Source organism: Xyrauchen texanus, chromosome 3, assembly GCF_025860055.1.
Source record: "Xyrauchen texanus isolate HMW12.3.18 chromosome 3, RBS_HiC_50CHRs, whole genome shotgun sequence".
Lineage (NCBI taxonomy): Eukaryota > Metazoa > Chordata > Actinopteri > Cypriniformes > Catostomidae > Xyrauchen > Xyrauchen texanus.
The window spans coordinates 52,873,245-52,899,325 of NC_068278.1; the positions used below are offsets into that span (position 1 = coordinate 52,873,245).

The following is a 26,081-nucleotide window of genomic DNA, read 5'->3' on the forward strand; positions in this document are numbered from 1 at the left end:
TTTCCATGTTTTATTGGGACTTTCCATAGACATAATGGTTTTTATACTGTAACAAACTTTATATTCTATCACCAAAACCTAACCCTCACAGAAAACTTTCTGCACTTTTACATTTTCAAAAAACATAATTTAGTATGATTTATAAGCTGTTTTCCACATGGCGACCGACAAAATGTCCCCACAAGGTCAAAAATGTCGGGTTTTACTATCCTTATTGGGACATTTGGTCCCCACAAAGTGATAAATACACGCACACACACACACACACATTTTTTTTATTACTTTTATTCAATTGCATTTATTATTACTCTGAAAAAATATAACGGTTGTTTATTAACCGTTTCCAAGTATCGTCCAATCAGGTATAGCATTTGTCATTAATATTAATAACTCTTTCCTGTCACTAGCAACGACAGCATGGCGACATTAATATTCATGAGCTCTATATCGCCGCCCTCGTGGCCATATCGATCCTGTAACCACACGACTTGTCTTCCTTTCGTTCGGACAACCATCTCCCAGAATTCGCAGACGTTAATCCTTATTTATTACATACCACACATATTTTGTTCTCCGGTCTGTCACGGTGACTTCCGCAACTTGATTGGCTTTTGTTGTGTAGTGATTGAAAGGGCTTGCGTTCGTGCACGAGCACCTCAAACAGCTCTCGATTTGGAAAAAGGGAGTGTCGGCGCATAAAGCAAGAACATCCATCCACATAAAGAGGTATATAGACTATTGCATGCATATCTCTGTTATCTGTGTAAGGCGTATACATTTTATGTTGTTAATTTAACTAGTTAGTACGTACGTGTAGTTCAAGGCCCTGGCCGTTGCTCTGCTTTTCACATGGCGACAGTGCGAACACTTTGTCGTACAAGACAAGTAGCATGTCATCATGAATCCATGCAGTTAATGCTGTTATACATTAAGCAACAGTGCCCTATATGCAGTGCATTTCGGTAAGAATTATGTTAAGTTTTGCAGTGTTACTGGGGTTTATTGCTCAAGTGTGGAAAGCTTTATGCAAGATGGACTTTGATAGATGTTACTGTATATTGTGCTATAAGTTACAAGTGCATAACCAATACAAAATCATTTTTTAAAGCACATAAGCTGTTGTACATTAAATGTCACATTTTTCTTTACTGTTAGTGTGGAATTTCCTAAACGCTCCTCCTTGTTCTATTGTTCGAGCAAACAGGTAGTCCCGCCCCAAACTCACTCCATTGGTGGAAAGCTGCATCCGGTTCTTTTGATTGGCTTGGATTCGTTTTTGATGTTTACCCGCCTCAGACTGCCAGGCGTGAAGATATATTTTTTCAGGACACCTATTTTAGTGATATCTTTCAGGAAGTAGAGTTTGAATTGTACATAATATGTTTACGTAAATTGCATTTATTAATAGCAATCAGAGCGTCAAATATTTTGTGGATTTTTTTTTTTTAATTGGTCCTATTTTATTTTCTTTGCAAAAACAGTCTGAAGTATGTCAATTCTGTGCCACCAAATGGCAAAATTAAACTTGGTTTTCAAAACGGCTTTCCTAATACGCCCCCCGTCTGCCGTTAGTCAAACAAAATGATAGTCCCGCCCCCAACTCACGCCATTGGTTGAGTAACGTTGTTGGGGCCGGTGTAAGAGGTCGCTCTAAACAAACAGTGCCACAAAAAGACAGTGTTTACCATTTTCTAGAAAATGTATCTCACGAATGGCTTACCAATAGTTGTCTCTACAAAAGGGACAATAGGAGAAAGTGTTTTAACACAGAAAAAGTTACATATTCAGCTTTAAACTGACAGAGGAACGAAAGTGACTTTCAAACTGTTGTTAAATCTAATATACCATTTAACTGTGTTCCTGCTTAGGCTACAAGTAGAATTGTTGTGCAGGAAGTCATGTTGTGTTGTTAATCTTATTCCTCCTTATGTTTTTTCTTTAGATTCATGCGTGACTTTGGCATTCAAACTTGTTTTTGATATCGCTGAATTCTTGCCTGAGTAGCAGTTACAAGCTTGTACTCAAAATGAGTTGTGCAGAGCAAGGTGATGCCGGGAAGTTTCTGGAGAGCTTTTTGAAGGAGTTTCCAAACCTGCTTGTGACAGAGGACCCGCTTCCAGTCAGTCCACTCAGCCGCAAAGTGTCTTTCCAGGAGGTGAAGGGAGAGAGTCTGGATCTCGGTCTCCGACTTCTGACAGCCAGGTTTGTTATGTGCATATATAATTATATGGGTTTGCAAAAGAGAGAATTAAATGTGTGTGATGAGGAGGAGGTTGGGGCCGGGCCGTGAGGGGACACGGCCGGCCCTGGATCGGGCTAATCAGCAAGGAGGGGGATAAAGACTAGCCGGAGGCACCAGTTCAAGAGAGAGACGCTTTGCATGTGTGTCTGTGTTTGTTTATGTTTGTTTTATGTTGAGTTTTATCATTAAACTTTACGTTGACTGTTTAGCCGGTTCCCGCCGCGTCTTTGCCTATCCCTAACACTGTTACAATGTGTTTATATTTTCTGTTGGTTATGAAAATCTCATCTTCTCTCAACAAGGTATGAATAGGTGAGTCTCACAAAGCCTGTCAAGACATTGTCAATGTCATATTTTGTGCTAAAATCAATAAAAGGAAAACATTTATTATATTTTGCTAAAAGACATAGAAGCCCATATTTTAGCATTATTTTAATGACAATTAAATTGGGCTGTGTATCGATACTGATTTTCCCGATTAGATTCTAAATAATTTGGATACATTTAAAATATTATGTCCACTTTGCTTGCATATTAAAGAAATCCTCTCTCTGTTAATGCTGTATGTTATACAGGGAACTTTCTAACTTTGTACCTTACAAAAATATTATTATATGTGGCCCAAATTATGCAGTTCAATTGCTTTTTATTGAACAGATATAATAATCAATGCAAACAAAAATTAAGTAAAAGATGATCTTGCATTGTTCAAATGATGATAGAGATTAATTGTAAAATCAATATTTTTATCAAGCTCTACAATTAAGCAATTTTTCCTCACAATTTGAATAACCGTATTGCAAAAACTCTCCTTCTCACTAAAGTAATGCAAAACACTTTGTAGTAGTATTTGTTGTACTGCCTTTAATTTATGCTGATATGAAAAGGTTTAAATGGTTGTATTAAAGGAATATTCCGGGTTCAATCCAAGTTAAGCTCAATCGTCAGCATTTGTGGCATAATATTGATTGGCCCAAAAAATAGCAAAAATCGGGGTTCCATTGAGGCACTTACAAGGGAAGCGAACTGGTCCAATCGGCAAACGTTGATACTCACTATTTCAAAAGTATAGCCACAAGACATAAATTATATGCTTGTTATCAAGATTTTTGTGTGCTACTAACCTTTTCGTTGTAAACTTATATCCAATTTTGCAACCTTGTTGCCATGACGATGGAATGTCAACAAACCCTAAAATCTTAAAATCCCTGCATAAATGTCAATTTAAACAAATTTACAGCTCAAATAACACATGAGTTTTATTAGAAGAACTAATGTAAGTGCTTTTATAAAATTATGTTTAAACCCTCCAAAAATGGGCCCCATTCACTTCCGTGCCTCACTGCAAATTAGATTTTTGCTTTTTTAAAACAAAAGGAGTCGAAATAATTTTTTGTGGTAATCAACATTATGCCACAAATGCTGTCGATTGAGCTTAACTTGTATTGAATGCAGAATACTCATTTTAAAGTAATGAGAATCACCATTGAGAATAATTGGAAGGTGATAAAAGCTTAAAGTAAAACCTCACAAAAACATTACACTAGAGACAAATAAGAACTTGTGGGCTTGATCATTCTGAAAATTGTGTTACAATGCAAAACAAATGTTAATGTTTTTTTGTACATGTAATAGGCTTAATTTTCTTTAGGTTAGAATGTTCTTTTTTTCTTCTGATTTTGCAGTAAATATAGGACATCTTTTAAGTGAGATTCACTTGTACAAAAAACTTTTTTGTTGTTTGCATGTTCTAATTTTACTTCATTGGAAAAAGATACAGGTTTTATGTGATTGCAAGTGTACTTAAAATGTTGTGACACCTGTTCTCTTTAACCAGAGGAAGCGCATTCTCACATTCCTGTCATTCCTTTCTCTCTCTGTCATGATCTGTTTGTCTGACAGTATTAGCAGTGCCTCATAAACAGAGCAGATTAAGAGATTTAGATCTCCTATCCAAAGTTTTCTATGTGACAATCAAAGCAAATTTTTTTTAGATGACCTAAAAAACTTTTTGATGTCAAAATTAGGGCTGTGAAACGATTAATTAGTTTTCTGTGATTAGTCACAATTATTAATAGCACGTTACCTGGCTGGCCACTTGCGGGTGAAGTCTCCATTCTTTGTACAGTAAATCCGCTCCCGTGTTTATTATGACTGGGACATGCATCTTGCGGAATGAATAAGCGTGCACTGCTCCACACAATCAGTTTCTGTGCCAGAATATGCAGCCATTTGCCTCCTGGAAATGTATATACAGTATGACAATTTGGAGACACACTAAGTGGGGAAAAACATTAATTGGATTCTGCATTAAACAATTTAATAAACTATTAATAATCACAAACATTAAAGTGTTACATTTCCCAGCCCTAGTTAAAATACTTTCAACTATATCAGTTTTAAATGCAGAGACAAGTGTAAGTAAAGGCTAGGGTATACTTTGTTTTTCCACGTGCCGTCCTGTCATGGGCTTGGTTGAGCGCATAGACTTTCAAGGTATACTCTTTTGACCGTGAGCCCATACGGATGTATTTGACTGCTTTGTGATACTCTTTTAGCACAATCAACTCCAGGCACATGCTAACAACGTGCAAAAATGCAGACGTGGATAGCGAGCCCAACAATGCTGCTTCAACGTGGGCCGCCATCTTGATTATTTTGGGTTGAATTGATCACATGATAGCATCACGTGACAGCAAATATTTCCATTTTCCCTGTGCGAAGACGCCATTTTCAAATGTATCCATTAGGGATGTTTTAACCAGATAAAAGCGCCGTCTCGGTGTGAATGAAAGGCCAAAGCATAGAAATTAATGAGTTTCAAATGAAAACGTATTACTGTGGACTTGGCAGAAGTTCATTCTATGAGTGTAAACACAAATCAAAACATTGCTCTGTTTGTTTGAGAATCCTGAGAAGCTCAAAAATGGCTCAACTAATGGTGTGAGTTTGGGATGAGACTCTGTTTCTTCCAATGAAAGACAGGGTTCAGTAAACATTATTTTTAGTAATTAAAAACATTAACAATCGCATTATTTTTACAATTCCATTTGGTGACGCCAGTGGCACAGAAATTACATACGTCACCTTCAATTTTTACATTTACAATAGAGTATTTGATTTATCTCTTGCTGTATCCTGGTCCCTCTCTTTCTCTCCCCTGACGCATTTCTCTAGGGCAGACTTCCTCTCTGTGGAATCACTATTGTTATACCCACATCCTGACATTTAGAATTAATTTCCTCTTTGTTGGAAGCTGTGCTGAATTCAGTGCAGATTCATTAAGCTTAACCCTTTTTATGTCTCCAAATAGGCCAGATGTACATGACGTTAGCTCAGGTCTTGTCAAGTTGGAAGTTTCTCGGCTGAAATCTTGCTGTTATGTCATAAGATAGCATCTCATGCATGGCTGTTTGTTCTTGGAGATGAATCATACAGGTGAAACTCGAAAAATTAGAATATCGTGCAAAAGTTCATTAATTTCAGTAATTCAACTTAAAAGGTGAAACTAATATATTATATAGACTCATTACAAGCAAAGTAAGATATTTCAAGCCTTTATTTGATATAATTTTGATGATTATGGCTTACAGCTTATGAAAACCCCAAATTCAGAATCTCAGAAAATTAGAATATTGTGAAAAGGTTCAGTATTGTAGGCTCAAAGTGTCACACTCTAATCAGCTAAACACCTGCAAAGGGTTCCTGAGCCTTTAAATGGTCTCTCAGTCTGGTTCAGTTGAATTCACAATCATGGGTAAGACTGCTGACCTGACAGTTGTGCAGAAAACCATCATTGACACCCTCCACAAGGAGGGAAAGCCTCAAAAGGTAATTGCAAAAGAAGTTGGATGTTCTCAAAGTGCTGTATCAAAGCACATTAATAGAAAGTTAAGTGGAAGGGAAAAGTGTGGAAGAAAAAGGTGCACAAGCAGCAGGGATGACCGTAGCCTGGAGAGGATTGTCAGGAAAAGGCCATTCAAATGTGTGGGGGAGCTTCACAAGGAGTGGACTGAGGCTTCAAATGTCATATTCCTCTTGTCAAGCCGCTCCTGAACAACAAACAACATCAGAAGCGTCTTACCCGGGCTAAAGAAAAAAATAACTGGTCTGTTGTTCAATGGTCCAAAGTCCTCTTTTCTGATGAGAGCAAATTTTGCATCTCATTTGGAAACCAAGGTCCCAGAGTCTGGAGGAAGAATGGAGAGGCACACAATCCAAGATGCTTGAAGTCCAGTGTGAAGTTTCCACAGTCTGTGTTGGTTTGGGGAGCCATGTCATCGGCTGGTGTTGGTCCACTGTGCTTTATTAAGTCCAGAGTCAACGCAGCCGTCTACCGGGACATTTTAGAGCACTTCATGCTTCCTTCAGCAGACAAGCTTTATGGAGATGCTGACTTCATTTTCCAGCAGGACTTGGCACCTGCCCACACTGCCAAAAGTACCAAAACCTGGTTCAATGACCATGGTATTACTGTGCTTGATTGGCCAGCAAACTCGCCTGACCTGAACCCCATAGAGAATCTATGGGGCATTGCCAAGAGAAAGATGAGAGACATGAGACCAAACAATGCAGAAGAGCTGAAGGCCGCTATTGAAGCATCTTGGTCTTCCATAACACCTCAGCAGTGCCACAGGCTGATAGCATCCATGCCACACCGCATTGAGGCAGTAATTAATGCAAAAGGGGCCCAAACCAAGTACTGAGTACATATGCATGATTATACTTTTCAGAGGGCCGACATTTCTGTATTTAAAATCCTTTTTTTTTTATTGATTTCATGTAATATTCTAATTTTCTGAGATTCTGAATTTGGGGTTTTCATAAGCTGTAAGCCATAATCATAAAAATTATATCAAGTAAAGGCTTGAAATATCTTACTTTGCTTGTAATGAGTCTATATAATATATTAGTTTCACCTTTTAAGTTGAATTACTGAAATTAATGAACTTTTGCACGATATTCTAATTTTTCGAGTTTCACCTGTACAGCCAAGTGGGTGTGTATGTGTGTATATATGTATATATATATGTGTGTGTGTGTGTAATGATTGGGTGGTCAGTCCATTTACCACTTGTTGCTTCAGCAGGCAAAGTGCTAAATCTAAAAACAGAATAGATTCTGAAGTCTAGTGCAAGATGCACTTGTGCTCCAAGGTTTGAACACCCACCAAGGAGAGCAATTTTGAATCTACTAGTAGTATTTTTTTAAACAAAAATATCAATGTAAATTCACAATCAAAAAGTGTTTGTGTATAGTACACTATTGAAATGTGTGGAGTGCATGAAAGCACATGTAAAGTCTGCCGGTCATTATCGCAGAATAAACCCTAACAAAAATAGACATGAAATATTGATTTATGTTTAAGTTTTATTATTATTTGAGAAGAGATAGATCACAGAGTGATATGAGAGACATGCACATCTACAGGTTTGTAGGAAATCGTTGGTCTGAGCAATGGTCAATTATACAGTTTATCGACCATTATACACAAATATTTCACTGCAGTATGGTGCAAGATGCCAATCGCAACCAAATATGTCTGTGAACCATGTAATAAGTTTATTTATTTGAATTTTTTTAAAGGAATGCCCCATTCTGGCTTGCTGCCATGATGTGCAATGCTGCTGTTACGGAATTGCTTAAAGATGACCTTTCACCTCACCACTGCCCCCGAGATCCTGAACAGCAACAAGAGGATGATCAGGAAGTAATTTGTAAGTGACCTATAAAATACAACTGAAATGATGACAATCAGGGCTGGACTGGGAAGAGAAATCGGCCTGGGATTTTACATGGCAACTGGCCCAAATTTTGACTGTCCGTTTCTGCATATCGCATGTTCCACTGCCGAACCACCGGCCCGCTCAGTTCTCACAATGGACATTCAGCCCCTGATCGGCCCAAAAGTGCGTCGGCCCACCGGGAAAATGCCCGGTATGCCAGATTACCAGTCCAGCCCTGATGACAATAAAGACAGCAGTTTGAAAATATTGAACAACTGATACATTTAAAGGTGAAATGTGGAATTTCAAGCTACAAACTACTCATAACTTAAAGTAGGTGAACTACAGTCAATGTACTCTTTAAACAAGACACTACACTACAAGATTTACATTTATTTACATTTATGCATTTGGCAGACACTTTTATCCAAAGCGACTTACTTACTTATTATACAGGGACAATCCCCCCCGAAGCAACCTGGAGTTAAGTGCCTTGCTCAAGGACACAATGGTGGTGGCTGTGGGGCTCGAACCAACATCTTTCTGATTACCAGATTACCAGTTATGGTGCTTAGACCACTACACCACCACCACTCCAGATACTAAAAAAAATTACATTTGTTAATTATTTAAAAATCTTCACTTTCTTCTGCAGAACACAAAAAAATAAATTATTTTAAGAATATTTCCGCTCTGTAGGTCCATACAATGCAAGTGATTGGTGACCAGACATTTCAAGCTACAAAGATCACATAAAGGCTGCATAAATTTAATTAAGAAGACTCCAGTGGTTTAATGTATATCTTCTTAAGTGATGCAATCACTTGGTGAGAAACAAATCAATATATCAATACTTTTTTACTATAAATCTCCACATTCACTTTCAGAATGTGAAAGTGGAGATTTATAGTATAATAATGATATAAATATTGATCTGTTTCTCACCCACACATCATGTCGCTTCTGAAGATATTTTAAAAACTGGACTCTTGTATATGATTTATATTCTACTTGTATGTGCTTTTTGGAGCTTGAGAAGTTCTAGTCACCATTCATTTGCATTGAGTGGACCTACAGATCTGAAATATTCTTCTAAAAATCTTTGTATTTGTTCTGCAGAAAAAGACATACACATCTGGGATGGCATGAGAGTGAGTAAATAAGTGCATTTAAATTTTTGGGTGTACTATCCCTTTAATTTACACTAATAAACTAGAAAAACACCCTATTGTATACAAGTGGATTGAAATATAGTGATAAACAGCAGCAATACACTAAATATTTAGCTTAAAAAACGAAGACAAAGTCCCTTTAAGACTGCAGGGCTCAGGTGAATCATTTATGTGAACTAGTTCATTTACATGAACCGACTCACTGAAATGATTTGGAGTTCCTAGCCATGAGAGGATGGTTCAGCTGAGTTAATTGAATTACTTCCTTGGCTTCATGGCTGTGTTTGCAATACATTGTGATAGGCCGGTCACGATAATTATGTTATGGACTTATCTTACAATATATGGACATGACCTCAATAATTTTTGTTGACCTCGATATTGCCCATTGTGTTTACATGCATATTTGTTTGCATAAGAATGAATGTCACTAACATTTTAGCCAGTTGCGTTGCTTCTGTCCTCTCGTCTGCTCTCTGTGTCGGAGGCAGGGCTCAGGCAGCTCCTCCACACACACACACACACACACACACTGAGCACGAAGGACCTGTCTTCAGCCTGCAGGATGAGGCGGGGCTACATATGGGGCAGAGCTACACATGTTGCCCTGCCCATAACATAGTCTCATTGGCTCGTTTGTTTTTCATAGACATACACGATAGGAGATTTGGTTGTCATTGCTGGTGTGTTATCATTGTTTGAGAGATATTGAATAGTTGAACCAAACAATTTGATTATAGTGCTTGCTTGTATGTGATATTCAATCTTAAATTCCATGGATTTTATCCTACATTAAAAGTGAGGATCAAATCGAGATTTATAAATGCTGAAACTGATGTGACAATGTTCTTAAGCAAATGCCAACTGAAAATCATGTATATGTGATTTTTGTGTTTGGCGCTCATGCACCAGTACGTCAGTACAGTATTTACAGTTATAGCCTGTATGCCTCATGCAATATTTCTTATTTTCTGCTGTAGCAGACTATTTATTGACTGCCTTTGGTTTCTGTGTGCATGCCAATTAGAATGTAATTTTTAGGCTGACAAGATAACAGCACACACATTTTTGGAGTGAGGAGGAGAGATAGATCAGTTAGAATCAGAATGAGCTTTATTGCCAAGTATGCTTACACATACAAGGACTTTGTCTTGGTGGCAGAAGCTTCCAATGCACAAACAATACAACAACAAGATAATAAATAATAATAAAAAAATTTAATAAAAAGTGAATAGAAAATATAAGTATATATAGAAATACATAATAAGACAAAATATGTATGTGTATATATATACACACACACACTTGTGGCCAAAAGTTTGGAATAATGTACAGATTTTGCTCTTATGGAAAGAAATTAGTATTTCAATTTCAACTACTTCAAAGAGTTCTCATCAAAAAAATATTCCACATGCAGCAATGAGAGCTTTGCAGATCCTTGGCATTCTCGCTGTCAGTTTGTCCAGATACTCAGGTGACCTTTCACCCCACTCTTCCTGTAGCACTTGCTATAGATGTGGCTGTCTTGTCAGTCACTTCTCACGCACCTTACAGTCTAGCTGATCCCACAAAATCTCAATGGGGTTAAGATCCATAACACTCTTTTCCAATTATCTGTTGTCCAATGTCTGTTTCTTTGCCTACTCTAACCTTTTCTTTTTTCTTTTTCTGTTTCAAAAGACTAGAGACTCTGATGTACTTATCCTCTTGTTTAATTGTACATAACATGGCCTTCCACATCTCTTTCTGTCCTTCTTAGAACCTGTTTTCCTTTGTATGAAATCTTCATTTGTTTTGGCAGTTTCAAGCACTGTATAGCCTTCATTCCTCAAAACAATGATTGACTGACAAGTTTCTAGAGAAAGCTGTTTCTATTTTGCAATTTTTTTTTTTATTGACCTTAAGACATGCCAGTCTCTTGCATACTGTGGGGAGAAAATGTTGAGCTTCATGTAACAAACCAAATAGCTTTCAACTGTGTTTGATATAATGGCAAGTGATTTTCTAGTAGCTCAAATTAGCAATTTAGCATGATTACTCAAGGATAAGGTGTTGGAGTGATGGCTGCTGGAAATGGGGCCTGTCTAGATTTGATAAAAAATGACTTACTTTGAATAGTGATGGTGGTGTTTGTTTTTTCTTTACATCAGAAATGTACTGACTATACTTTGATCAGCTGAATGCCACTTTGGTGAATTAAAGTAACAATTTCCTTCCAAAACAGCTACATTTGTACATTATTCCAAACTTTTGGTCGCCAATGTATATGTGTGTACGGGTGTGTGTGTGTGTGTGTGTGTGTGTGTATATATATATATATATATATATATATATATATATATATATATATATATATATATATATACACATACACACAGAGCTCCAGACTAACTTTTGCACTGGTGCTACCAATTTACTCAGTTGGTCACACCAGCATATGATTTGGTCGCACCTTTTTTTTCTGCTACATGCCATGGGATTAATCAATGCATGCTAATGAATAGTGGTCTTAATCTGCATACCCTAGTTTTGCACTGATGTAAAAAGACTGATAGTGACACAAGACCTCATGTTAGCAAAATGTTTTAATCTTTTAACTATCAAATAAAAAAACTATTATAAAAACATTTATGTTTTTTAATGTTTGATATATAATTGTACTGTCTTCACAGCTGTTCAACCCCCGGAGTAAATTTTTTCAGCCGTCTTTTTTCGCAGATTGTCTGCTATCACTCCTATAAATTGATTTGAATTTTGTGAACGGGAGTTCCTCTTTTGCTATGTTATAAGCAGTGTTACATTTTATAATCATTTCCTTTTCCTCTGTCGAGCGATTACTCTCATCTAACCGCTGAAAAGACGTAGGAAGGGGCTCAGTGTTTCGAGAGACACACCGGTCCCTACAGGTTTTATGTTTTTTGCTTTCATTGTGCAGTTTAATAGACTCAATCTTAAATTGCGTAGACCCTGTAACAAATTTAGAATGACCTGCAATGGATGGGCCACACTGTTTACAGTACAAACAATGCATGGCATTAGCCTCGTATCGCAACCACGGGTACTGTCTAAGCCATTGCTGCTGGAAGTTGTGCCTTTTCTTTTTCCTTTGCTCACTCGGTTCCTCCCTGTCCGCACATGTGCTCTCGTCATCAGTTGTGTCTGTGTGCTGGCTCGTTGGCTGGTCCTTTCCACCAGCATCCTTGACTTCCACACTTTGTTTTTTAAAGTATTCAGCAATTGACCTTTTCATTTTAATTCGTGAATTCGGAATTGGCGCGTTTCACCATCAGTGTGCAATGCGCGTGACGTGTACGTTGTTTATGAATAAACTGCACGTTTCTTGCGGAAGAACACTGTAGCCGGAGCTACTTCTCTCCGTTAATGTCTATGGCGAGTCACGCAGGCACTGGGCAACATCGCAGCCAAGCCGAGCCCGGGATAAAATAGTCAGAATATAAACACTTATTATAGGCGTACCGTAGTGATTCAAGATAAGTCAAAAACACGATTTGGAAAACGGATTCATGATGTACTCGTTCATTTTGAACATAAGTTACGGACTGCAGTTGCTGTTGATACAACGGCGTTCTGTTGCGCGAGCGTCCACTCGCATAAATGCGACCACATAAAATTTGAACTCGCACATTCTCAAAAAATGGTCGCAGTCTGGAACCCTGATATATATATATATATATATATATATATATATATATATATGCGTATGAAAAAATACAAATCTGTTATATACAGTGCAAGGGACTGTAATGGCAGAAGAGGTAGGATGTTGGATAAATATAAATAGACTAAGCTATGTATTTCACATCATTATTGCTCAATGAGGCAGTTTTAACTGTTCATGTCCTTCAAAGAATTGAATATGAATCAATATAGAATATGAGTGAAAGCACAGCAACTCAGTTCATCTTCTTGTTTGTAATTGATGGCTAAATTAAAATGTCTAAAAAAATTTAAATGCAGAGTAATCAATAGGTCGAGTAGATACAATATTAGTATATTTGAAAATATGTTTATAATATATCTTTATAACTTTGAGAATTGGAGTGTAATTTACAGTTAATTTACAGTAGATGGCGCTGTAGGTTTTCATAACCCATATGTTGTGTTATAAATTAAAATGTTTATATTACAGCAACGCTGATAAACTTTCATTTTTACTTTATGCTGATATAAAAAAAAAAAACACATTTTATAATTCATTTTATTCTTAATTCATTTCTCTAACCATGATTTATAATGAAGGCTTTGTGAAATTGCACAACTTTTTGATTTACAGATTTGAATGACAGCAGACACATCAAAACAATTTGTTCATCAGTCCATGCAACTCAGTCCTACTACATTTGTTTGAAATGACATGTGAGGAACAACACAGTCACTTACGAGTCATAGCACTAAAATAAAATTATCTTGCTAAATTATTTCAACACTGACTACGACCTCATTAGAGTTGAATCTTTCCCATTGTAGGATTAGTAATTTTGCCCTCTGCTTTCAACACGACTGAAACAACAACAGACTGCTCAGTCAGACTCATATTACATCTGTTTGCAATGAACCATGAGGAACACAGTTTCATATCACTTATGAGCCACAGCACTATAATAAAAATTATCAGGCTACACTATTTTAAAACAACTATTAACTAAAGGATGACCAAGCCAATGAGAGTAAGTTATGGGCAGGGTGACATGTGTAGCCATGCCCCAATATGTTGCCCCGCCCCATTCTGCAAGCTGAAGCCAGGGATACTTGTACAGAGCGGACAGCGACAGGTGAAGTTTACGTGTTACTTGAGGCATATTAATGTTTTAATATGTGTTTATCCCGACGACTGCATAATTCCAGCCAGAAAGTTTGGAAGAATAAATGCAAATGGACTTGGTTTCAAAGCCGCATTCCACAGCTCTGGTGTGAGAACGTTTTGGATTTTAATTATTTACCATATTTATTGATTCCATACAACAAGCCAAACAGACATAAAAGAAAATGTGGAATCAAATTGTATGAAATGAACCCCCCCTCCCCATGCCACTACCCTGCCCATCTCCATGTACCACTCCTGAAATGAGGGCGCTCCAGACGACTTCATCCCCTAAGGATGATCTGTCTGCTGATCATAACACTGGCTAGCATCCAAATTTGTATGTAGTTATCCCCTATATTAATGATCGCTCCATCGCCTAAAATACAGAGTCTGGGGCAAAATTTAATTTGAATGCCCAATACGTCACACACAAACTAAAAATTCTTGGATCTTAACACCCCACCAAAAACATGGGTAGTGTCCCCATCGCTTCGCTAGCAGGTGGGTGTTTCTTTAAGACCAAGCCTATACAATCTAGAGGGGGTCCAATAGAATCAATGTAAAATCTTGAATTGCATAAAGCACACCTTTGCACCTCTAGATGCAAACTTGATGTTTTTTACAATCCTAGACCACACTCCCCCCTCCAATACAAAGTTTAAATCTTTCTCCCATAATCTCTTGATAGAATGTAAAGCTTCATCCCCCAGACTCTGAATTAGCAGGGAGTAACACACTGATGCCTCATGAACATTTCCAAAAGCAGTAATCACCCCTCCCAGAGTATCTGCTGCTTTAGGGGGGGGGGGGTGCATGCTACTCCCAAATATGAAACAGAGCAGGTGGCACAGCTGTAAATACCTAAAAAATTGATACCTGGGAATTCCAAAATGTGGAACCAAATTTTCAAAAGGACCTCAACACTCCACTCTCATATATATGTCACAGAGCGTATTAACCTCCCTCAAAATCCACTCTGTCTGTCAGAAAGGGGACTTATTAATGTATAATTTGGGGTTCAGCCATATGCTCGAAGCAACATTTAAATAAATGTCCGAATTAAACACACTTTTGTCCATACCGCGTGCAAGTGCGTGATAACGGGGTGCAACTTAACTTCTCCAGTTAGTTTGATAGAAAGGCTTTGCAATGGCGAAATAGGGGCGAGAACTTCCAGTTCAATGCAAAATTGGAAAAGATACACTGTTGTAAAAATAACTGAGCTGCTGTCACGCTATTGAATAATTTAAAGTTAGTAGCATCACTTCTTAAGTTAATTACTCTTCAGCACTGGCACTAGCAGCATCAAATGTAAATACATCTTTAAGTAGCTAAATCATGATGTAACGAATAGGCAAAACTGAGTTAATACAAACATTTTTCAATGACTATAATGTGTCTCATAATGAAACCACATTAATCATCAAAATTGCATTTATTTCTAGTGGAACTGATGAGATCTCATTGCTGCCCACAAATACAGTATAATGCATGAAAAAAATGTTTTCACAATGTTATTTGGCAAGTTGAGTCTCTTGGGGAAAAATGATTGCATTTAAGTCTAAATATGATATAAACACTGTTGCATCATGATCAGTCAATGCATTTGTGTGTCTCTTTAGTGTTGGAGTCTGAGCCATTGCAGCGTCTCTTTATAAATAAATTGATAGAGGTGGGTGTGGCCTGGCAGAAACAGCTGCCCAATCATAAGCCTTCATCTTCACGGACACACAGCTGTTCTGTGGATGCCATTCGCAACACTCGAAGGAAGATGGAAGATCGACATGTAATCCTGAAAGAGTTTAACCAGCTACTGGGACTGCAGGTGAGACTTCATGAATGGGTAGATGTTAGAGTTTGTTCTAGTTTTTGGTCCATTCTTAAAAGGATATTTCAGCCAAAAATAAAAATTCTGTAATTTACTCACCCTCATGTGGTTCCAAACCTTCATGATTGTTTTTCTTCCATTAAACCGTAATAGTGAAACAAAACAGTTGTCATTCACTTTCATTGTATAGAAAAAAGATGCATGAAAGTGAATGGTGACTGAGGCTGTCAGTCCATATTCCATAACATTCCGCCTAACGTCATCTTATGTGTTCCACAGAATGAAGTAAGTCGTACCAGTTTGGAACATTATGAGGGTGAATGAATGATGACATCATTTTCATTGTTGGGTGAACTCTCTCTGTAACCATTCAGAAAACCACAAATGCACACAATTCTGCACATCTGTTTGTAAATGCAAAGATGCTTCGCAATAAATAAATTATACATCATATGTTACCAGTACTTAGTGTTTTTAAGGTTATTGTGTTTTTTGAATGACAAAGTGTGCTTGCTGGGCGAGAGTGTTTATACTATGTTATGGAAGAATGCACTGATTTCGAGACATGTATGAACTGTTTTGGTTGTGTTAGTGAATTTTGGAAGAGAAATGAACTGATTTGTCAAGCTGTAAAAGAAAACCGTGTGAATTGTTTGCATAAAGGGTACTCCGTATTGAGAGAAGCGTGTAACTAATGCTAAAAACAAAACAAAAAAAACTGACTTGTTTTTAATGTGACATTTCAGAGTTACAGAATAGTTTTTTGTTTCGCTGGCCTTGGCAAATTTATTTGCAAATGCATTTGTAACTGAAGATTATTGTATATATTGATAATGGTGGGTTAGCAAGATCAATAAAGTAGTATTTGACTGGTCATGTGATCTCAATGTGGCGATCACCAAAGGAGGAAATAATGAAATAATGTATTTAATTGGGCAGTTTGGACTATTCAGAATGGTGGACTAAGGAGAATATAGAGATTTATTCTAATTTCACCTCCATGTTGTTTTCTCAGGATGGTGTGGAGCGCGAGTATTACGCTGTGTTTGATGGGCATGGAGGGGTGGATGCTGCCATATACGCTGCTTCTCACCTCCATGTCATACTAAGCCAGCAGGAGGTGCTAAAAAGTGATGTGACAACAGCCTTCAAAAACACCTTCACACAAACAGATGACATGTTCAAGGTCAAAGCCAAGAGAGAGGTCAGAACAATCACTGAATACATGTAAAGTGGGGTCTAAAAGTCCGAGACCACTAGTGCAAATGCATTTTATTTGGCTTTTTCTTTTTATATATATATATTTTCTTATTACAAATGATATTATTTCTTAGTATTTTGTGCATCTCCTTTAGCTTTAATGATAGCATGCACTCGAGCTGGCATGGACTCCACATGTTTGTCCAAAATCTGATGATCCATGTTATTCCAGCATGAGTCTGAGAATGTTCCAAAATGCAATGGAAGCAAGGAAATCTGACCTTTTGTACAAATAAGTTAACATCACCAATGTCACATTTGCTTGCATCTGATAAGTGACCTAGAAATAGTGCAGAATCTTAATTTTTTCTTCATTGTATGACAACATTTCTGTTTTAATTTTTACTTTTAGTTCCAGGTCTAAATATACAGTTGAAGTCAGAAGTTTACATACACTTGGGTTGAAATCATTCAAATATTTTTTTTTAACCACTCCACAGATTACATTTTTAGCAAACTATAGTTTTAGCAAGTCGGTTAGGACATCTACTTTGTGCATGACACAAGTAATGTTTCCAACAATTATTTACTTTTATTGACTATATCACAATTCCAGTGGGTCAGAAGTTTACATACACTACGTTTACTGTGCCTTTAAGCAGCTTGGATAATTCCAGAAAATTATGTCAAGCCTTTAGACATGACATCATGGGAAAATCAAAAGAAATCAGCCAAGACTTTGTCCAAAATTGTGGACCTCCACAAGTCTGGTTCATCCTTGGGAGCAATTTCCAAATGCCTGAAGGTACCACGTTCATCTGTACAAACAATAGTATACACGTATAAACACCATGGGACCACGCAGCCATCATACCATTCAGCATTCTGTCTCATAGAGATGATGCGAAAAGTGCAACTCAATCCCAGAACAACAGCAAAAGACCTTTTGAAGATGCTGTAGGAAACTGGTAGACGAGTATCTATATCCACAGTAAAATTAGTCCTATATCAACATAACCTGAAAGGCTGCTCAGCAATGAAGAAGCCACTGCTCCAAAACTGCCATAAAAAAGCCAAACTACAGTTTGCAAGTGTACATGGGGTCAAAGATCTTACTTTTTGGAGGTATGTCCTCTGGTCTAATGAAACAAAAATTTAAGTGTTTGGCCATAATGACCATTGTTATGTTTGGAGGAAAAAGGGTGTGGCTTGCAAGCCAAAGTACACCATCCCAACTGTGAAGCATGGCGATGGCAGCATCATGTTGTGAGGGTACTTTGCTGCAGGAGGGACTGGTGCACTTCACAAAATAGATGGCATCATATGGAAGGAAAATTATGTGGATAAATTGAAGCAACATCTCAAGACATCAGCCATGAAGTTAAAGCTCGGTCACAAATGGGTCTTCCAAATGAACAATTACCCCAAGCATACCACCAAAGTTGAGGACAACAAAGTCAAGGTATTGGAGTGGCCATCACAAAGCACTGACCTCAGTCCGAAAGACATTTTGTGGGCAGAACTGAAAAACCGTGTGCAAGCAAGGAGGCCTACAAACCTGACTCCAGTTACTGGTTATACCAGTTCTGTCTGGAGGAATGGGCTAAAATACCAGCAAATTATTGTGAGAATCTTGTGGAAAGCTACCCAAAATGTTTGACCCAAGTTAAACAATTTAAAGCAGTGTGCCGTGGAAAATTATCAAATTCCACTATATTAATAGATTCTGTTTTCCCTGGAATATACGTCACAGATTTTTTCATCATCTGAAAGGTGCTGCGACTTATACTGTAGTCCGAAGCGATTTATATACATAATTTATACGTAACTGATGTTGGCTGGTCAAATGTGCACCATAACAGATAAAAACGCAGAGAAGTCGTAGAGCCTGTAGAAGCATTTTAAATTTGTCAATTCAGAAATGCAACAACTCACATGCCCACAAAATGACGTTTCATCATTACTTGTAGTAAAAACATTCAGTCAGTGAAACAAATAATTAATACATTGCAAAGAGGGTTGCAAATATCAGAAATATCCACAGTCGCTAACTTGAATGAATGAATAGAATACAACAGGTTTATTGTTTTACTCGCAGACTAAAAGCTGTTTATTTGGCATAGCATAGTTACAGATGTTATGAACAGATATGGCTAACTTGTCACATTTCTCTCATGAAACATAAACCAAATATTAGAAACTGTTACACGTGATTACTAAAAGCTAATTCTCCCATTTAAAACAAGCTCAAAAACACTGATACAATGTGTAGATTTTGAGATACTGTAATCTTCACAGAGTGCGTTTGACATCTGAACTGCTGAAGGGAAGTCTAGCGGCTACTCGAGGGTCCTAATGCCTGCAGTGTCCACTCTGTCAGTGCGATTTATACAGAGATGCAACTTATATTGTGTTTTTCTTTTCTTTTTTTCTCTCAACAACACGATTTTGACCTGGTGTGACTTATAGTCAGGTGAGACTTTATTTCCAGAACATACGGTAAATAAATACATAAATAAAACATTTATTTGCTGTTGCATTGTGAGATTTAATTCGGAAGAACAAATCTACAAATTGGAAAAGTTGTTTTTATTACCCAATTAGCGCTCTTGTCACCTGTGACCTCATTATACAGCGTGCTTATGCGACTTGAGTTTTTTTGCACAGCCAAATTTCAAACATTACAAGTAAACATGCTACTAAGACAGACAGAAAACATGGACAAGTTCTTGAAAAGCAAAACTATCAACAATGGTTATGTGGGATAGTGGTGTGCCGTGGGATTTATTTAATCGTAAATGGTGTGTCGTGGCAGAAAAAAGTTGGGAAACACTGATTTAAAGGCAATGCTTCCAAATACTAATCAAGTGCATGTCAATTTTTGACCTACTGGGAATGTGATGAAAGAAATAAAAGCTGAAATGAATCATTTACTCCACTAATATTCTGACATTTCACATTTTTTAAATAAAGTAGTGATCCAAACTGACCTAAGACAGGGAATGTTTTCTATGATTAAATGTCAGGAATTGTGAAAAACTGAGTTTAAATGTATTTAGCTGTATGTAAACTTTTGACTTCAACTGTACATATAAAAGTTTTGGACCCCACAGTATGTTCAACTCATAAATGGCTCTAGATAAACCACTTTTAAGCATATATTACAAAAAACATCAAATGCAGTAAGTGAAAATCAGTGTTTGCAAGTGTAAGCTTGTTTTTCCTGTAAACCTGCTTTTTTTTTTTTTTAAATTAATCTATTTTTGAAAACAGTTTCAACAGTTCGATTTATCTTTTCCTTTACTTGTCAAGCCGGTACATTATGTGGTTGTTCTCGATGGAAAAATCTTTTCGCACTTCTCCCACTTCTTAAGATGGAACTGTTGTGTGAATCTAATCTTCCTACACTGTAACAAACACAGATAGAGTCTGGGTTAGATACGTGGTAAGCAAACTGTGCATGTTGCATGTTGCACTGCTCCATCTGCCTCCACAGATACAGATATGAGTAAGCACTTTTTCTGTTTCACTGGTATGGTCAGCGCAAGAGTAAAAGAATATATATAATTTTTATCATTTACAGTAAATGGTACAATAAGGTTGTATTCATTTAAATTAGTAAATGCACCTGATAACATGAAATAACAATAAATAATACTTTTACTGCATTTATTAATCTTTATTAATGTTCATTTCTAAACATATAAATAAACCATTTACATAAAAAGTGAGGATACACTAACGTTATTGAATGAAATGGGAACTAACACGAACAATTAACAATTTTATCATTGTTTTTATAACATAAAAGTATCATTTAATATTAAAATGAATAAATGCAGTAAAAAAATATTTTTAATTGTTTGTTCAGAATATAACTTTATTATAAAGCAAAACTCTATTTACTTTTAAAAGGATTTTTTTTTAATTATACCAAAGTCCCTTTCAAGGCAAGTCAATCCACTCGGCGGCCATCTTTGGAATGCTCACAGGCAGCTATTTTCTATGGATACAAGTGGTATAAAAGTGTAGCTCCTATCTACTTGAATGAGGAAAGACCGAAATCTCCAAAACTGTTTGTCAAGATTATGATTAAAGACCATGTTTCAAATCAGCAGTAAACTGCAGTATAATACCTGACAGCAATGGTATTATAAGTTGTGCTTCTTTAGCTTAGATCACGCAATTTTCAGGCTTGTCTAGCTAATGCACAATGGACGCTCTCGAGTTAACTGCAAGGTGATGTATGCATCTAAAGGCCCTTTCCCACTGCAGGAACTAAAGATTGTTTTAGGTACTTTTACTCAGAACTACTACTTTTCGTTGTTTTCGCACATGAGGAACTATAGTTCCTCTGCCATTTAGAGCTGTGCAACTATACAGAAAATAAAGGGATTTCTGCAGTACTACATTGAATTTGTCATGGAACAATGGACATAAATGGTAAGATGTGTATTGAGAGTAGAATTAATGAATTGAAATATATTATTAGGATTAGGATTGGGATCGATGCCTTTTTCATGCATTGATCATCGGAAGATTTTCCCTTTGATTATTGATATATGGATTTTTCTTTTCATAAATAAATAGGACTGCTTGTTGGACAATAGTCTCAATAGTGTTTTCAAACATATTTCACAACACAACTATGGTAAAGTGTGAGCGGCAGGGTAAGTTAAAGAGGGATGCACACTGGATGCATCTGTTAGAAGTGCTTTTACACAGAGTGCATTTATATTAGAGGACTCTCCTCAACCATTACCGGTATATTTTAATAGGATTATTCAAGTGTTTTATATACTACTAATGTTTTTTTTGTTCTACACTTATACATTTAAGAGGTGACACATGTTACGGCTGATACGAGTTCAATAGAAGATTTATTATTTTGATATTATATTTTACAGCCTCCATTGATAATGCAAGTAAACTGTAATACTACAGTAGCATGTCTATGCAATGCACACAATAACAACATAAACTAAAAACATAAAACAAGGCTTCAATAATGATGGGGATAAAATATACTTGATTAAACATTAAAATAATGTGCTTAAATATGCAATATAAGTCAGTTTCCTTAGTCATACATTAACATGTCACAGTAACTTCCCCGTCAACGTAGATACATTGCAATCGGTTAACATGCGAGTATTTGATGATTTCATAATATAAGCTTCATCAACCCTACCAGAAAATATATCTAATTATTATAGCAGGCAAGCAACTTCACCAAATGGATAACAGATAAGCATCCATCCAGACGGCAGCGATGCTGTCCTGAGTGTGACTGACTGAACTTAACATAGTTTCTGCAGCTGGAACGCATGACAGCTGGTTCTTCTTTTCTTTGTTTACGGATGTGGAGTAATGACGTAAGGATGAACGGCATAAGTCAGCGATTTCGCACCAAATCCAACATGGCAGCTCAAAATACAAATCATTTTTAAAGGCTTACTGTAGTGAATCGAGGGAAGGACATTGTTTTGATCAATAATTGTTTATGTACTGAATCAATAATGGCAATTTAATGCAATTTTTAACTGAAAAATATTATAAATTGCTGCTTTAACGTCTACATGCTATATGGAAGAATGAAGAAAACTGGTTATTGGCTATAATAAAATGCCATTTTAAACAGAAATATGTGTAGAGCTTTCTACCTAACTACCTTTATTTGTTAAAGCTGCTGCTATTTTTGTCCCCATCACCACAAAATTGCAATGTATAATTACAAGTTAAAAAAAAAGTCATTTTTTTAATATTTGGAAGCTCAAAATTACAATATGTTGATGTGAACACAGCATAATTAAAGAATCTACACTTTAAAAAGTTTAAAAACACATTTTTATCTGCTGATTAGAAATCTGAGTGTGCATTATTAGAAACTTGAATCAAACAATGCGGTGTATCATCAGTCACAAGAGGAAGGCAAACTAAACATCAATCTGTTTTTTTTTTTTCTTTAGCGTCTTCGCAGTGGCAGCACTGGTGTGGCTGTCTTGCTGACCTTGGATTGCCTTACTGTCGCCTGGTTGGGTGACTCTCAAGCTATGCTGGTCAGACAAGGAGAACCAGTGACACTAATGGACCCACACAAACCTGAGAGAGAGGTACGAGACACTACAGTCCATTGCCAGACTGAACCACAAGACAGTATCAGATATTCATCTGTTCACTGCAAGCAATGGAAATGTGAGACAGATGAACTGCTGACCACATGCTGAATCAATATTAGTGGTGTGTCCTGCATTCTTACACTGACTAAATGCCCAAAGCATCAGAAGAGACCCTAGAGAGGCTCAGACAGACTTCAAATTTAGTGTGGTCTTGTTTTAATATAAAAGACAGGCATAAAAGACAAAAGTTATTTTTATAAATATAGCGGGTTGGCCACTAATCGTAGGGTTGGTGGTTCGATTCCCGGCCCACACGACTCCACATGCTGAAGTGTCCTTGGGTAAGACACTGAACCCCAAGTTGCTCCCAATGTCAGGCTAGCACCTTGCATGGCAGCTCTGCCGCCATTGGTGTATGAGTGTGTGTGTGTGTGTGTGTGTGTGTGTGTGTGTGTGTGTGTGTGTGTGTGTGTGTGTGTGTGTGTGTGTGAGAATGGGTGAATGAGTCACAGTGTAAAGCGCTTTGAATACCATTAAGGTATATAGTATATTAAGCTATATAAGTGCAGACCATTTATAGGAGGATGAGGGCGGGCCGGACTGTGACTATGCACACCTGGACCCAATCGGGCTAATCAGCCGAGGAGAGGGATAAGTGGAGTGGAACGTGGCATTGCGGGAGAGAGAGAGCCACGTTTGCCTTTAAGTTCCTATTAAAATATGACTTTGATTGTTCAGCCGGTTCCCACCGCCTCCTTTTCCTTTTCAACCATGTTACATTCGTGCCAATACCTGTTAAGGAGGAGGGATACGCTGTCATGGAGTCCTCGCCACAGCCATCCACCAAAAGTAGCAGCTCCAGCCATCCGCCGAGGTACAGAGGAGTTACTGTTGGCCACCTGGACACGGAGGTACGGCCGCCATCTGTGAGGGAAGGAGGGGCTCGCTGCTGGCCCGCCCAGGGAGGAGCAGCTGTTGTCTGCCAGAGGGTGGAGGAGTGATCGAGGACTAGGCAACGGCATGTCTGGGAACCGGCGAGCAAGTTACTTTCTCTCTCTCACTGTCGCTCCACCTTGCCCGGAGGGCCGGGCCATGACTACTACGCACACCCGGCCCCCAATCGGGCTAATCAGTTTGGGAGAGAGAGAGCCACATGCAGCTGCCATGTGTGCGTTTTATGTTGTTGTGTCTTTTTTGTTTGTTCATTTTATTGTTCAGCCGGTTCCCGGCACCTCCTTTCTCATTTCAACCATGCTACAATATCCTATTCCACCTTTTTAATACAATGGCCGTTTTGTCAAAAGTAGTCCATGTGATTGCTGCATCATATTTCAAGTCTTCTTTCGGGGGAAAATTCAGTGAAAATCTTAATTCTCATTTGGGCTGGTGTACTTTCAGATATGATGCTTTAAGTCATGTTGCAACAGGTTTGACATCAATGATGATCAGTCATGTGACACCCAAGAACCAATGACTTCAAACGCACCAGTATTTTAAATGTATTTTGAACTCTGCTTGTTTTTCTGTGCAGGATGAGAAGAAAAGGATTGAAGATCTAGGTGGATGCATTGCTTTCATGGGTTGCTGGCGTGTAAATGGCACATATGCAGTTTCCAGGGCTATAGGTAAATAAGATGACCAGATCAGACAAACAAATGTTAGGGCCGGGTAAAAAAAATAACAAATTTCCGTTTATCACGATCATCATTTGAATGATCCCAATATAGATTCTTAAAATAACAAGATCGGTCTTTTACTCTCTGTAAAAGGTGTTAAGGTAAACACGTCATTTATGTCTAAAGTGAACTTAAAATGCGAGGTAAAATATCAGACTTGAGACTTCAGACTTTGTTCTGCAGAACACAAACAAAGATTTTTAGAAGAATATCTCAGCTCTGTAGGTCCATTTAAGCTTGTCTAAAGTTACAAAGAAATTCTTGATATCAGTAATACACCTCCACTTTTCCCAACAGGTGACTTTGATCAAAAGCCATATGTCTCTAATGAAGCTGACAGCTCATCAGTCCAGCTGAATGGTGATGAAGATTACATCCTCCTAGCCTGTGACGGCTTCTTTGACGTGGTTCAGCCTTGGGAGGTCCCGGGTCTTGTCCTGGAAGCTCTAAGAGAGGGCAGTGGCTCGGGGGATGAAGTGGCTCAGAGTCTGGTGGCCCAGGCAAAGGCTGCTGGTTCCAGTGATAACATCACTGTTCTTGTGGTGTTCCTAAAGGAACCACAGCAACTTTTGACCCACGAGACGAGTTCTGGAACAGAGAGAGGAGCCACTGGAGAAGCAGCAGAGATATGAAAGGGAGAATAGGAAGACATTTTCCATGAATGAAGCAGGTGACCAATATGTGTTAAAGGTGTTTGCACCATCTGCAGCTTCCAGTGGTTGAGAAAAGGCTCTTGGGAATGATGTTTTTAAGGAGTTGTTGAATTGGACTTTTGTTTAACTAACGTGTGAGGTCATCCAAAAAATTTTATGAAACAAGTCCATTCATGCATTTAGAAGAAAGTATTGAACACCAGTGAAAGGTGTTTGCTTTTTTTTTTTTTTTTCTCCTTCCCCAAGAATGTCTAAGTCTTGGTCATCTATTAACTCTCTTCGTAGTTAAGTCTTAACTTGCCTTCTTTTTTAATGAGACATTTCCATCTACTAACTACTTGCCTTGTTTGTAACAGGTTATCTAGTTTACTTGGGCTTAAAGGGATAGTTTGCCGAACATTCTGTCATCATTTACTCACCCTCATATTGTTCTAAATCTGTATGACATACTTTCTAATTTCTAAGGAGATGTTAGGCAAAATGTTAGTCTCAGTCACCATTTATTTTCTAAAAGTCATGCGTTTGGAACGACATGAGTAAATGACGATGGAATTTTCATTTATGGGTGAACTATTCCTTTTAAGGAATGTTCCAGGTTCAATAACATTTAAGCTCAATAGCATTTGTGACTTAGTTGATT

At 37.6% G+C, this 26,081-nt stretch overlaps 1 protein-coding gene across 1 annotated transcript; it reads left to right on the plus strand.

Annotated features, from left to right (window-relative positions):
- Positions 1-471: 471 nt before the first annotated feature.
- Positions 472-25,769, plus strand: ppm1f (protein phosphatase, Mg2+/Mn2+ dependent, 1F). Its single transcript, XM_052108711.1, has 8 exons — positions 472-726; positions 1,943-2,202; positions 7,829-7,959; positions 15,588-15,790; positions 16,809-16,997; positions 22,963-23,106; positions 24,644-24,737; positions 25,086-25,769. Exons 2-8 carry the CDS (start codon positions 2,027-2,029, stop codon positions 25,418-25,420), a joined length of 1,272 nt encoding a protein of 423 aa, XP_051964671.1. The 5' UTR covers positions 472-726; positions 1,943-2,026; the 3' UTR covers positions 25,421-25,769.
- The last annotated feature ends 312 nt before the right edge of the window (positions 25,770-26,081 follow it).